Source organism: Juglans regia, chromosome 9 (assembly GCF_001411555.2).
Source record: "Juglans regia cultivar Chandler chromosome 9, Walnut 2.0, whole genome shotgun sequence".
NCBI lineage: Eukaryota > Viridiplantae > Streptophyta > Magnoliopsida > Fagales > Juglandaceae > Juglans > Juglans regia.
The window spans coordinates 19,788,880-19,804,775 of NC_049909.1; the positions used below are offsets into that span (position 1 = coordinate 19,788,880).

The window sequence follows — 15,896 nt, forward strand, 5'->3', positions numbered from 1 at the left end:
ATATAAAGTGGTGGATATATTCGAGAGTAATGTTACTATGACCATAATTTATACCATTCACTTTGTTCTCTTAACACATTACCATTGTGGTACCACGTGGCTTATTTAAAAAAATTTAAAAAAATATATTCAAAATAAAATGAAACTTGAGAATACTAAAAGATGAAGACTATAACTTTAGATTCTATTTACCATTTTATATTTGAATTTTATTTGTTTTAATAAGCCAAGTGTTGTCAAGTCAATGAGACAAATTTATATCACTTACTTTGTCTCTATAACAGCGTTACTCTATATTCAAAGCTTAGTACTAACTAATTTTTCATTTTGATAAAAATGTACGCTGATGTGTTTTTTTAAGATAATAATAAGCTTATTATTTCCTACCACCCATTCACTATTTTTTTTATTTTTTTAAATTATTAAAATTATTATTTTTACTTAATTAATAGTTAAGGAAAAGACTATAAGTGAAATATTATATTTTTTTAATGATTAAAGATGTTAAAAAAATATTTAAAAAATTCAAATATATTATAAAATAATAAACGAATGGTAGGTGATAATAAGCATATCATTATTTTCTTTTTTTACGTTAAGCAAATACAAAGCTGGAATTGTGGCATAAGACAATAATGATAAGGAGGCCGTAATACAAAGTTGAGGTGGTAATCAAAAGGTCGGCTACGAAATGCGACGTCCTGTCCAGTGAAATCGAGTTTCTTTGGAGTTCCAGTATAAAGTTAACGTATAAATGCATGCAGAAATCGTTTCAGAGAGGGAACTCATGAATATCTATTCTATTATCTATATATATATATATATATATATATATATATATACGAACTGATGAGGCACGTTCGTACGTACAAAGTTAATGCTCTACATGCAAGAGTACTAGTACTGGATGCCTGCCGTGTACGTGCTGGTATATATATGACAATAATTAATTGTCCATTCCCTTACCAACGTCAAAAGAGGGTCTCTCCCCAATAAATAATACATTTTTCTTGTAAAGAAGTGCTATATATAAGTTTATAAAAATAAATTGACATATTTTTATATATAAAATACGTTAAATTTAATCTATAATATTAAATTTATTTTTATAATATAAGGTATTATATTAAATTTTATAAATTTATTTTTATAAAATTTATTTGTAAATAAAATATTTATCTTTTCTAAAAACTTTCACGTCATACCAAATCCTATTTGAGTTATGCTATGGCCCCCGCTAGGAGTGTAATATTATTTTACATGTGTTTTGTTTAAGTTATTTTTTATATAAATCTTTTAAATATTTTTAAAAAATAAAATAAATTTAAAACATCATTAAGAAAACACTTTCTTAATCAAAAAGTAAAATATATATATATATATATTAAAAAATACTTTCTTAATCACAAAGTAAAATAAAAAATTATAAAAAAATATTTTTTATAGTTTTTTATTTTATTTCATGATTAAGAAAGTATTTTTAAATAATATTATAATTTTTTCATTTTTTTAAAATATTTAAAATTATTAAAAAAATTATATTAAAAAAAAACTTGAAAAAAATACATAAAAATAAAATGCTAGACCCCAGCGGGAATAGGATGCCGACCTAGATGATCTGCATGAATAGGATGTAGAGGCGCACCATTTATCACGTGACTCGTGCTACACTCATTGAAGAAAAAATCTACACAATTTTTTACTATTCACATAATCTCTACACATCACACTTTTTTTAATTTTTAATTTTTTTGTTTTATCAAATATTTAATATATGAATAATAAATAGAAGAATTGAATTAGTTTAAAAAGAATATACTCAAAAAAAAAATAAAAAAATTTAAAAAAAATATGGTGTGTGGAGGTTGGGGAGGTTGTGTAGTATTGCTCCCCACCGAATGCGTAGATCCGACAAATGGGAGAGGCTTGTTTGAAATTAAATCTTATTCAAATTTTTATCCAGTCTCATTTTTAAACATAATTTATATATAAAATTTTTAAACTAATCATTATAATTTTTTTTAATTACAAATTTTTTAAATTTAAAAAATAAAAAATAATTCAACTTTTTTAAATCCTCAACAAAAATAATATTATAAAACTATACTCTAACAATATTTTAATTTTATAATAGTTTTTATTCAACTTTTTATCTCTCATTTCTCAAAAGTCAAAAAATATACAACTCAAATTATCTCACTACTATTCACAAACTATCTTACTATTATTCACAAAATTTTCATTTTATCTTACTCCCTAAATGAGCCTTAAGTGTATTTATTTTTCATATATTTTTTTTTTATATCCTTGATGTTTTAAAAAAAAAAATTATATATCATTAAAAAAGACTTAATTAATCATGAAGTAAAAAAAAATAGTATCGGTAGACTCTCGTAACCCAGTCTCAGTGAGTTTAGCATTATTGTTATCACATTATTATGCGAAATCAGCTATTATATCCATATAAATTGCAGTCGTATCTATATATGTACTCGATATCCATGGATATATCCACTTTTTCTCCCTAGCCATCGAACTCCTTCTCTTGGCTTTACTAATTTCCCTTGAAGACTTTAAAATTCATATGACGGCCATGATCATGTTTAATATTAATGCTTCTGCACGAGAAATCTCTAATATCCTTCTATGGTACTTAAGTAAAATGTAGTGTACGTGGACCCTTCTTTAATTGTTTGATAAAAAATAGGAGATGTCTGAAAATGGGTCAGTAACCATTTGCGCGCGCGCGCGCACACACACATATATATATATAAGCTTGAGGCACATACAGCATAAGATCATATAATAAACTTCTAGATTTCTGGGTCGGTCTAGCTAGTAGTACTGTAATCGACAAGTCTTCTAAATTTGTATTACTTGCCCTTAATTTGGTGCGCATCTCTTCGACTTTAACAAGTTTGCAAGTTGAAGGAACAAATAGTCCATGAAAACCCTAATATTGCCTTTCACACTGACCAAAAAGACAGTTAATAATGAAAGGGCACCTTTTTTTATTGGCAAAAGCAGCTAGCTAGCAAGCATAAACTACTTTAATGTTGACAAATATCATAAAGCAGGCCGCAAAACGTATTGGCATGAAATATCATCTTCATGCATGCGGTCGAATTAGGGACCACCACAATCGAATGATCATCAACCTGATATTTTGTAATATCTTTAGGCATTTTCTTAATCTCCAAAACTACGGAGGTCTCAACGAAATTGTGCTGCTATATATATATATATATATATATATATATATACACACAAAAAAAAAAATCTACTTGAGCCCCCACGATAATTGAGATTTCGGATTAAGCAAGAGCCGCAGATCATGATGATCCCATCACCTAGATATATAGTCCAGGAATTCGAAAAGGAGAGAGAATTGCCAAACTATATATATACTTGTACATGGAGCATGTTGAATTGATCGATCTTTGAGAAAGATCGAGAAACTGAAGAAAACTGGAAAGGAATTTCAACTACATGCAATATTCTTTGCATGATCAATCACCACCAAACTCAAATTAGCCTAATGGAAAAAGGTCATGTTGATCTTAGTTCTTACAGCCAAGAAAAATTTCCAGCAAAATTGCCAGCCATGCATAGAGGTGATCATCATATTCATATATATACTATTATCTGACCAAGTATATATAGCTTAACTCATGTATGTATTAAGTATTTATATGTACCTAAAACAATTCAACTACCATCACCAATTCACCGTCCGTTGATAAGAACGTCTTTCTCCAAACCCTCCAACCATCGGATTTTCAGCATGCATGCATGATTTTGATTCTATCCAGCCAAGTCGTGAAGCAGCTGCGCTCCCATCAAGTTTCTGTATGGAAGATTCTGTCCCTCGCTGTCAAGAAGCGAGTACTGAACTGTTTGGCATTGATCTTGATCAATGGGATCTCTAGCATAAAACATAGAACTCTGAGAGGCGGGCGAGAAGGCTAAGCTCACCCCACTAGCAGTACCATGCTGTTGCATTAACCCTAATGTCAAAGACACTCCACCACCGTTGAAACTCTGATTAGCATTGTTATTAGCATAAGAAACTGCTCCAGCCGAGGGGTGATTATTATAAGATGAAAAGTCCAGCTCCATAATCCCATACGTCTCGGCTGTGACCCGCCCGAAATCATGTTGTTGGTACATCTGGTGATGATCATTTTGCAGGGTTATGGTACTGGTTTTAGATTCATTTTTGTCTTGGTTGGTATTGATGATGGAAGAGAGGCACTCAGAGTCTATTCGAACAAGTTGGTCCTGCGTAGGTTTTTGATCCTGATCAAGTCGCGTTTGATTTTTCCGGCCAATATTGTCGTCAAGATCTGTAACACCATCTGAGGAAGTCAAGTTGTTGTCTTGCTCTTTTGTCTCTTCCACGTACATTTCTTCCACCATGGGCTTCCACAGCCTCACCCTTGCATTGATGAACCAATTGGATACCTGTGGAAGCATACGTATATAACAACAAAAAGGAATTAGATTAATGCATATTACGTAATATTTTGTCATTTTGTACAATTATGTGTTTGTTTATATTGATGTTTGGATCCCAAGAATTGATTATAAAAAAAAAGTATGGATCCTATGAAGATATGCCGTGTTGATAACATAACTAATTCGTGAGAAAATTAAATTAATGTTAGAAAGATGTGGACTTGCCTGGCTCCTTGAGAGACCTGTTTGGCGGGCTAAGATATGTTTATCAACATCGCTTGGGTACCTGCAAAAGTTCCACGAGAACACAGTGTTATGTTTCTACTTGAGTGTCTTGCGATTGAGAGAGAGAGAGATGGGTCCTATGGAATAGCACTAGATCCACACATAAGTAACACAGAAAAAGGCTAGCAAGATATCCATAAAGAAGTTAAAATCATTGACAGTAATTTGACAAGAATTAAATTGGAATCTGAATGTTGGTGGGGAGAAACTACCAAAACATCCATTGTTTTTGCAAGCAAGAATCACGGGGACGTTACGAAATTAGAAACCCACACAACTAAAACAACTACAATTTTGAATCATTTCTTTGGTGAAAACATTGATTCTATGTGAAATCATTTCGTAATTAACTCAAAGATTCCAAAGTTAGGGAAAAGAGATTTACGGATGGAGAAAATGCTCAAAAAGCCACGCTCGTAGAACAGAAACGGATCGCTCAGGAAGGCCGCGTTGAGGTCTCCATGGATGGCTCTCCATCATGTTCATTTGCTGAAACGCCCTCTCTTGCCTTAGTGTTTGGTCAAGAATCCTAAGTCTCGGAGTTTCGCCTCTGGTTGTCCCGGGTGCAACAGTATCCTTTTCACCCATGGCTATCTTGGTTGCCTGAATCTCACCCACAATTCCATCTTTCAAACATCTAAAATGCCTCGACATGGCTTTTGAAGCCAACGCGGAGTAGACAGTCGCCGCCCCTGGGCCAGCTACGGCTTCGAAAGACGACACTACTGCCTTCATTTGATTACAGTAGTGCCTGTACCTCCTGTCCACCTTAAGAAGAAGAAAGAGAGGGAAGTCAAGGAATGCCCAAGTTTCTGAAAGTAGATGATGAAAACCCCAAATTGTCACGAGCTGGGCATCAATGAAAAGGCCCGCGTCGCTTAATTAGTACAAGAATTAAATCCAAGAGACCCCAGTCCAACAACGACTGGGTAAAACTTGGAACTTTTTTTAATACTAATAAACTTAATTTTAAGAAAACATATTTTTTACTTTTATTTACATATTTTGAGGAATAGGAAGCAAGGTTTGAGGAAAGTGGCGAAAAGAAAGGACCTTTACTTGAGTAAAATAAGATTTGATATATGCATGCATACCTCTTCCAGCATCGAAAGTAGTTTTGTTTTTCTTTTCTGCAACTCCATGTATTCGAGGGAGTAAAGAGCCTGCTTTTTGGAAGAACTACTGCCAGTATCCTCATTCCACTGCTTGGCCTTGTGGGCCTTTTGCTGCAGAGGATCAGTTTGCTTTGTCCCAAGGCTACAGAACTCGTTCAGAAGTTCCTGTGCAGGGGTCAAGTACTTTGAGTTCCTGAGCTGGAACTGACCTTGATGAAGATTTGAAGCTTTTACTAAAGATCCATCTTGCATTATTTGTTCCTGTTGGATAGTTGATGATTTTCCATAAAACCCATCTCTAGAGCTCGAAGCAATGAACCTTAAATCATCATGTTGGTCTTGATGGCGATGATTGGTGTGCCTTAGCTCAAAGGGCTGTACCCCAATAGAGGAAGGATTGCTTGAACAAAGAGAGAGTGAAAGGCCTTGACTTGGCCTTTCATTTCCTTCACAAGGAAACACGCACCTTAAAGAAGAATCATCAACGAGCAGTCTGTTCTCTTGCCAAGCTCCAGAGTCATGTGCTCCTACTACAAGTTTCCCACTACTTGTTTCAGAAATACCAGTTGTGAAATCAGGCTTATTGTACTCGTGCTGATAAAAATCACTTGTGGATTCGTTGATCGTATTTGAAGAGGATGGACCGGGGCGGCTTTGACACTTGCCAAAGAACTCTTTCCACATGGCTGAGTTACTGTGATCACTTTGTTGCTGTAGATTCTTTGAAAACCCTATCATGTCCATGCCCGTGGTCAAGTTGAAGATCTCTGGGTTGGACTCAAAGCCCTGGATCTGGTTCGCCAGATGAGCCTGAATGGCCGGGTTACTTGATGAAACACCTGAGTAACAAAAGCCAGCTGAAGAAACCATGTTCCCAGATTTATCTTCACACTGTTCTCGTGCCATGGAATAAAATTCTTCTTTCGATGTTTATATTACAGTTGCATGTGGGCTCTGATATTGAAATGAATGTTTATTTATAATTACGATCCTATAAAAAGTCACTGTACCAGGAAAAGAAAAAACAAAAGGAAAGGAATCCAGATCAAACCCGTATTAACGCAGAGCTGAAGACCATCGATTAATTCCAACAATCTAGTTAATTTAAGAGGTAAAAAGGGTACCCTTTTGTTTGATCAGATAAAGATGATCGGGGAAAAGTATTTGTTTTGGATTTTTATGTTTTGGAAACCACGGACTGAGAGAGAAAGGGAGAGACTTTACCGGTAATGGAAGAGTGGACTGTGTGGTTGGAGAGCAGAAGTGGACGTACGTATTTGTACTTGGTGGTGGTGGTGGACGGAAGTGGCTTGGTGATGGGGGAAGGAGGGAAGGAGGGGCTTCTTCTCAGAATTCTTCTCTTAATAAGCCAACATGGTATGCCATGAAAGCCAACCTCGAAAGAAATATCAGATACATCTCATCAAAAATAGAGGTTCAGATGAGAGTGATGATAACCTCCAAGCCTTGTTCATCATTTGATTTGTGCCTCTCTCTCTCTCTCTCTCTCGTGACGATGAGCTCCAAGCCATGGTTCATATATGCATCTCTCTCTCTCTCTCTCTCTCACACACACACAAGTGGGTCAATGCAACATGATACCAATACATCCAAAATAGACTTCCTTGCTATAGAAAATTAAATAATCACTTCAATTATTTGGTAACCAACAATTTAAAAAATCTGGTTATTATAATCTCGAAAAGAAAAGGCAACACACTTCAATATCAAATTTGTAAAACTACTTAGTAAACTTCCTTGCTTTTTACAAAAGTACTGAAGGAGGGAGGAGGACCATGGAACAACAGAAAGTAATGATCGTCCCTTTCCTGTACATAAAGTCACACACTAAAACAAGCCGCCACATGACTTGTTCTATCTTACTTTAATGATTTTTCTAGTCCATAGTCATGAGCTTTGCTACAAAACCTCCATCACATTCCACATTTCATATTTTTTTAAATTTTTTAAATTTTTAATATTGTTTTTAAATTTTTTTTTGAGTTTGTTCTTTTTAAATTATTTCAAATTTTTTATTCATTATTCATATAATAAATATTTAATAAAAAAAAAATAAAAATTAAAAATAATGTGAAGTGTGGAAGTTATATAAATAGTAAAAAATTGAGTAGATTTTTTATAGTAATAATACATCTTACGAAAAGCCCACGAGAACTCCCAAAATAATTTCTTTAAAAAAAAAAAAAATGTTGGAGATCTTCGTAGGGAACGAATCCCAAGAAATCATTTCCTAAGTAGGAGTTGTTCCAGGCCTTTTCAGGTTGGTTTCAGTGAGGCTTCTGGGTGGGCCTGCCTTTATATATATATATATATATTTATATAATGTGTGTGTACGATCCCTTCTTAACCAAAAATTCAAGGCTCCCTCTTCAGTCTCGGAAAGTCTTGTTTATTTTTTAAAAATATTTCATCTCATCTCATCTTATCATTATAATTTTTTTAAATTTTTATATAAAATAAAATAAATAATTCAATTTTTTTAAATCCCAAAACAATAATAATATTAAAAAATATATTTTAACAATATTTTATTCAACTTTTTAACTTTAATCTCAACTCATCTCATCTCATCTCATCTCATCTCATCTTATCTCTGAAAAGAAACGGGCACTAATGGTTTGTTGTTTCACAGAGAGCAGGAGAAAGAGATGCCGAGTGAAAGAGTAGATGCGCTTGCGCTTGCGCTTGCGCATGGGGTTGTGGAAAATGTTCCCAAAATAAGGAACTGTGCGTAGGATGAGATGAGGTGGTCCAACGCTTCCCTTCCGTCTAATTCTCATTAACTGGTCACTGGTGTATTAAAGGACTCCTCCACCCATCACCTTCTCTCTTCCTCTCTTCACATTGCATGGGACCGCATCTATTCTTTTGAGTTATGATCAAAATATGCCATCTCCACGCGCTGAATGAGAATATTAATTTGTCACTGATCCATCCTAAGCCTACCTAACCTAACACCGAATGAGATTTCCTTTCATCTTCTAAGTATTTTCTATGATTTGAGGAGATATTAATACGAAAGGTAGATAATTTTAATGTTAGAGTATAAATGTTAAGTTATATATCTCTCTCTAAAAGTATATATTTATAAGACAAAAAGTTAGAGAGTATCTTTTTTAAATGGACAATATTGCTAGAGTGACTACCAAATATGCCCACTAAATGTGCATGCTAATACAAATGAATTTGTTTTTCTTTAATCATTTTTTAAACATTTTTAACTATTAAGAAAAAAATAAAAAATATATAAATTCACTAATAATCACTTCTTTAACCATTAATAAAAATCAATAAATAAAAAAAATATGAGTGAGCTTATTTGATGGACATATTTGATAGTCATACTATCTTTTTTCATTTTAAATTGATGAAATTTGCTAAAGAGTAGAATAAGAAAAGAAACTGGATGGAAGTAGAAAAACATAAGACCAAGTGTAACGTGTCAATGAAAGCCCAAGGCACATCAGGGTGCATACTTAAAAATGAGTAATCAATGATACAATTGGAGTCTTATTTTAACCATTAAAAGAATAAAATATTCTCATTTTCAAATAAATCTCATACATCACTTATCCTTATCAATAAAATATCACACAAATGACGACTTAGGCACACAGTACTCATTTGAGTGCTTTCAGATTTTCATTGATTTGGTGTTGGGTAAGCTTTTATTTTCATTATTTGCCAACTTTTACCCCTAATTTTTTAGGTGGATTTATATGTAAAGTATTTAGGAATTAATCTTTTTTACTAAAACCTCCCAATGTTTTGACATGCGTGCTTTGTTAATCCATGGATAGTTTTTATAGAAATAATCTTGCGTGCTAAAGATAGTTGTGAAATACGTACTCCCTCTATTACTTTTTTGGCTTCAATTTCATTTTTTTTATTATATAATTTTAAATAGAATAAAGCACGCGTGTCAAATTAACCAACACCAACTAATTAACCTCTTCCAACGTCGAAACAACAACGTCGTTCGTTATCCATTCCACACGCTCCAAAACATGAGAGTGTGGCTTTTCAATTTTTTATTTTTATTTTATTTTTAAATCCCACAATAAATTTTGTCCCCAGAAAAAGTAGGTGGTCCAATTTCATGAGCTTTCTCCGCCGCTTGCGCCATTTGGTCCCTTCTCTTACCCTATGCCCTACACCACGCTGACGTCATTTTCCTCTTTGGCTTTCTCTGCTAGCTAGCAGCTCGTTTCTACTTGCTTTCTGGGGTTGTTGGACACTATGCACTCGGCACTCCCATGCGCATCTAAGGCAAACTTAATTTCTGCCAAACAGAGTACCTGTGTTTCTTTCTTTCAAGCTTCAACGTCCAGCTCCTTATTTGCCCTTGTCCACGCCTTTCAGAGGCAGGGTGCCGGGCCACCCCCTCAAAAGACGGGGGGAGTGAAAGAGAAAGGCACTTTTTCTCTTATTAATTTGCTCTCGCCTTAAAATTAACAGAACTACTGTACATTTCTCTTGAATGAGTTGAAACTTGTAGTCATACATATATATATATATACTAGTTAGGGCAATGTGCGCTGCACGTGTGCCCAATTGTCTACTATTAAATATTGTGAGATGTATAATAAATAATAAAATATGACTACTTTCAGATAGAATTATCGTATAAAGCAAATCATCATATTATCACAAACAGCATATGAGTAAGGATTTTTGACTAATTTTCCTTTTTATTTCATATTATAAACCCTAATATCGATGATTATATCCAATAGTGAGAATCTTAGATCTTGTTAGGCAGCAAACTCAAGAATTGAATGCACTTAAATGAAATGTAACATTCATAAGCAAATTAAGATTATTTTTTTTAATAAAAATAAAATATTGTTTGGTTAAGTTTACCAAAATCTCTTGTTTAAAAGGTTAATATTTCTATAATATTAAAAAATAATATTTTAACAATATTTTATTTAACTTTTCATTTTCAATTCAACTAATCTCATCTTAATTAGGATCTAACCTATAAAAAAAAACCTCAGTATCCAAACTCACATAATCGGCAAAAGAGCAAAAACATAAGAGAACCGAATTTGATAAGAAAAACAGGAAAAAAGTGAGAAAGAAATTGATAAGAACACTGTTCATCCCTTACTAATTTTCAAATAAAAGTCTATTTGAAAATAGATTTTATTCCAAAATTTTCATATCATATCCCATCTCTTTTTTAAACATAACTGAAATACAAAACCTTTAAAATAATCATTACAACTTTCTCAAAATTTCAAATTTCAAATAAAATATAATTTATCTTTTTAAATTTCAAAACAAAAATAATATTATAAAATTATAATCTAAGTGTCTTATAATATTTTAATTTTATAATATTTTTTATTTAACTCTTTCTCTCTTTCAATTATTTTTTATAAAATTTCATCTCATCTAACTCCCTCCAACATTATATAAATTTTCAAAGAAGGAAAAAAATTAAAAATGTTCTAATATATATTAACATATTCTAGACCATATTATTTAACACTACAAATAATGTTAAATTATTACGTTAGTTCAAAGGCAGTTTAGCTCTTAATTTAAGAATGCAAATCAGATCATCTTAATTTACTTCAAAAGTTTTCATAACTCTTTTTAATATTATTAAAACAGAAACACTATAAGAAATAATAATAATGAAAAACATTAATTTATTTAACATTTTCACACTTGGCTAAATAAAATAGTAATAATGACATATTATATTTTTAAATTATTAAAAAGTTATAATTTATTTCCTTATGAAAAATTGTAATTATACTAACCAACCTACTATTATTACTCTTAATAATTATAGTTGGATGCGCATGTTGTATATTTGTTATTTCCAAAATAAATATATAATGTGTCAGTTTTAAAATTGAAAATGACAGTGGTAAGTATTAAATAATTTAATCATATATTTTATAAAGTCTCATCCTTTACATTTAAAAAAAGATAATGATAGGGTTACTTCCCTATTACTATCCAATTACTATTTATAGTTAATTTCAAGTTTTTTATTTTTTTATCATTTTCTTTGAAGTATTTTTTTAACATCTTTAATCGAAAAAATAAAAAAATATATATAATGTTATTAATAATCAATTCCTTAATCATTAAATAAAATAAAAAATTTAAAAAAAAATCAAATATAAAAAGAGTAGTAAATGAGTAGTAGGAGAGTAGTAACCCTATCATTTTCCTTTAAAAGAAATTAAATAAACTATAATACATTAGAAATTATATATTTTAATTAATTTCAAGTTAATTAATAAACTATTCAATTTATCTAGAAATAAAAAATATATATATTTAAGTTTATTTTTTAATAAATCATTAAACAAAAATTATTAATAAAAGGAAAAAAATAGTTTATACTGAAATGTAACAATTGAATTCAATATTTACATAATTTAAAATTAAAGGAAATAAAACACAATAAAACACAACACAGCCGCCTCTATAAAAACAAATAAATTAAATTAAGAAAAAAAAAACGAGAGCCGCGGCTTGGATTCGTCGTGGCGGTTAACGGCGGCACGATAGGAGCTGATATTGGAAGGGGAGGAACGCCGGACGGAGGGGAAGAGAATGGATGGGGCGGTGTTAGCCACGCCAGCGTGCGGTGGCGCACTGGAGGCGACGAAGAATCGGACGGGCCGCGGCTTGGATTCGCTCGTGGCGGTCAACGGCTGCACGAGAGGGGTTGAGATTGGAAGGGAATGGACGCCAGTCGGAGGGGAAGAGAATGAGACCGGCGGTGTCGAGTACGACGGCGTGAGACGGCGCACCGTAGCAGATGAAGAAACGGACGAGGGAGAGGGGAGGAGGGGCTCGCGCGCGGTGGGAAAAATGTCAGTGGCAAAATCGAGATTTTGGAATAAAAGTAGGGATAAAATTAGAAAAAAAAATATTAGACGAAAATATTGTAGAAACTTTTTCGCGCTTTATATATAAGTAGATATATATATATATATATATGTGTGGTTCGTTCTAGGGCATCAGTATAGGGTGGTCCATTTCCATAGTCTTTTTGCAAGCACCATTCTAATTAGGCCAGCTAGCTATTGGAGGAGTATTACTCCGAGCTATATATATATATATATATATATATCAGTTGTACTGGGACTATGTAGCTAGGGTTTTCTCTGCAGCGTTTTCTTCGTTAGGATCCAAGAGGTTTTGGACCTAGCTAGCTAAGATATGAAGAGGGAGGAGATCAGGTCTTTGGAAATCGAAGTGCGTGGATTGCGGGTCTGATATGATCAAATTATTGTCTGGAGTCTGGACCTAAGGATTGGTGAGTATGGTATATGCTATTAAGGCTGTAGGGGTCCACTGAAAAATGGTGTACTTTTGGAGTGTACGGAACTAAAGTATGCGCGCCAGGTCTATTTATTTATGTCTGTACTGCATTTCCCAACTACTCTATTATATCTTGCTCGCTGTTTCACGTTTGCCGAGCTAGCTTTATCAAAGCTTGATCATCATCAGTTTTCAATTCATAAACAGCTGAAGCTTTACTATAACTTTGGCATTGCAAAACTAGAGCTTTCTGCTCTGAAGATCAATTGATCTCGCCCGCCGGCCTTTAATTACTTGTCCCAGATGATCAGATCAGCTAGCTATATATTCACGTGACCAAGTCAAGTGGCATCATCTATAGCCTATTTTTAACTTTTTCAAGGGATTCTTTCAAGGACCAGTACTACTACTTGAAGGTTATATATGCAAGTTATGTTCATCTTCTTGTTTGAAGTACTGTCACAATAGTGAAACACAAAGATCTGGAAGAGCCGGTACAAATTGTGCCCTATATACGAGGGCTCTGCTTAGGACCCTTTTCACATATATTTTTACATGCATTGGCAGCGACTGATCGATACATATATAGGACTTGAATCATGAAAGGTCGACGCAAGCCAATACTTCAACCTCAAAAGGTGACTTATATATGAAAGAGGGAAACTTTTGATGAGGGACCTCAAAATATATCATGATCATCATGTGCATGTCATCTTTGATCGTTACGTTTAAGACTTTTTTAACCATGCATTGAAATATATATATATATATATATATATATATATGTATATGCATGCCAAGAAAAGTATGGCATTAGAATAAGGGTTTCGTGGAATAATAAAAAGGCTGCCCCATAAACAAAGACTATACTATCAGCGCTAGCAGTATTAGATTGAATAATAATTAAGTTTAATTTATTATTTTATTTGACCTCAATGCCAATTTGGCATATATCCTATCATTGGGGTTACATATATAATTTCTCGTTGTCCCTATCTAATTTCCCTAGCTAGTTAGTTATTATATATTCCTTTTGGTTGAACGGCGACTGCATGCATGAAAGACCATATGCATGCATGCATGCATGCTTCCCTCTTCATTAGCAAGCCCTAGCTAAAAGAAGGACAATGGCAAAAAATAATGCTATTTATAATCAGCATTAATATTGTCACTATAATTAATAGACCTATTTCGAATTTATATATCTTACGTACTAATTCAGTCGCACAAATGGTACGTACGTTGTCCATGCGGTCAGCTAGCTAGCTTATATATATATATCACATTAATTAATAAAGTATATGTTTTTGTGATCATTGATCGTTGTATATATGTATTAAATTAAAAACAATTAAGAATACAAGAGGCCATCAGTATTGGTCATGAGCTCCTAACAAAAACGAAATTACAAAAGATGCAAATTAATGTTCTAAGAAATAGAATAAAAGAGGAAAATGATGCAATTATAACTTAATTGAAGTACTATTAATTATTTCTCATCCTTTGGGAGAATGGCCGCCAGATATTAATAATCTTGCTTATAATACAACATAAATTAGACGGCCCACATGCATGCATATTATATGCATGTATTTCCTGTTCGATCTGGCGGGCCACCACACGATATGAATTACATATATATATATATATAGTCCAAAGTATGAGTTAAAAAAAAAAAAACCACTTTTTGTTTCCAAGGCCGTAATTAAAATTAGTTTATTTTTTGGGGCAGCATCAAAATCTTCACCCATTTTTGTTCTTGAATGGACTCATGTCATGATATGATTGATGATGCTTTCCGATTCTGCAACTAATCCCGGAAGTCATTCATAAGATCAACGGTCTTGATCATCAAAGTGTTAAGCATCTAATTAATAATGTATATAAATTATCTGCAGTTCTTGAGGGCAGGTAAGAGACAACAAATCTTGAAGCTAGCTAGTGCAGCCCCTTCACAAGAAACCAATATATAGTTTGATATATATCCATGAGAAAAATTCTCCCATCAGTCATTATCCATTGTCTAATAACTCACATCTTATAAAAAATACTCCACGGTATCTTATAAAAAAAAAATTATAAGTATGGAGTGTGAGAGTGAATAGTGACTGATGAATAGAATATTTCATCATCTCACAAATATTAATATAATAATTAAACACAAATAAATTAATACAATAATATTATTTATGTTTTATATACATGCATCGATTTTTTGGAACTAGTTCCATCTGCTTGCATATTATAGTATATTAATGCTTAATTACAAAATGCTATTTTCTACTCATTAATGTTAAAATATATGATTATAATGTACGTCAGGTTTTTATCTAGATCGAATTGATCTTATCACGACCATGTAGAGCAAGGTATTAAAAAAATATAGAAAATTCTTGCTCGATCGGTCCCCAATCTTTGATGAATTTAATCTTGACAATGCATGAGCTTATAAACCACGGTCTTCATGAGCTTCATTACATTAATTATGTGCGCGGTCGTTATTTATTTATTTATTTTTGAGGAATTACGTAGAAATTCATGTAGAGATTAACATGATATATAATATGCTTGAAATTTCAACGGTAGTAACGTACACCCTACAATCGATCCGGATCGCGAGTTACACGTACGGGGGTACGCAAGCATGACTACTTCAAGCTAGAAATTAATGGAATTTCTAGAGTCAACATTAATATTCTCATATATATATATATATATATA

At 32.6% G+C, this 15,896-nt stretch overlaps 1 protein-coding gene across 5 annotated transcripts; it reads right to left on the reverse strand.

Moving 5' to 3' along the window:
- Positions 1 to 3,476: 3,476 nt before the first annotated feature.
- On the reverse strand, positions 3,477 to 7,434 carry LOC108997442 (homeobox protein BEL1 homolog). Of its 5 annotated transcripts, none has more exons than XM_018973734.2 (5): positions 7,083 to 7,434; positions 5,838 to 6,812; positions 5,129 to 5,511; positions 4,684 to 4,744; positions 3,477 to 4,464 (listed from the first exon to the last, which is right to left on the reverse strand). In XM_018973734.2, the coding sequence occupies exons 2-5, from the start codon at positions 6,762 to 6,764 to the stop codon at positions 3,805 to 3,807; spliced, it is 2,031 nt and encodes a 676-aa protein (XP_018829279.1). In that variant the 5' UTR covers positions 6,765 to 6,812; positions 7,083 to 7,434; the 3' UTR covers positions 3,477 to 3,804. The 5 variants fall into 5 exon arrangements, with proteins under 5 accessions (XP_018829279.1, XP_018829277.1, XP_018829278.1 ...); XM_018973732.2 differs by having other exon boundaries at positions 5,838 to 6,862; XM_018973733.2 differs by having other exon boundaries at positions 6,910 to 7,434.
- Positions 7,435 to 15,896: the final 8,462 nt, after the last annotated feature.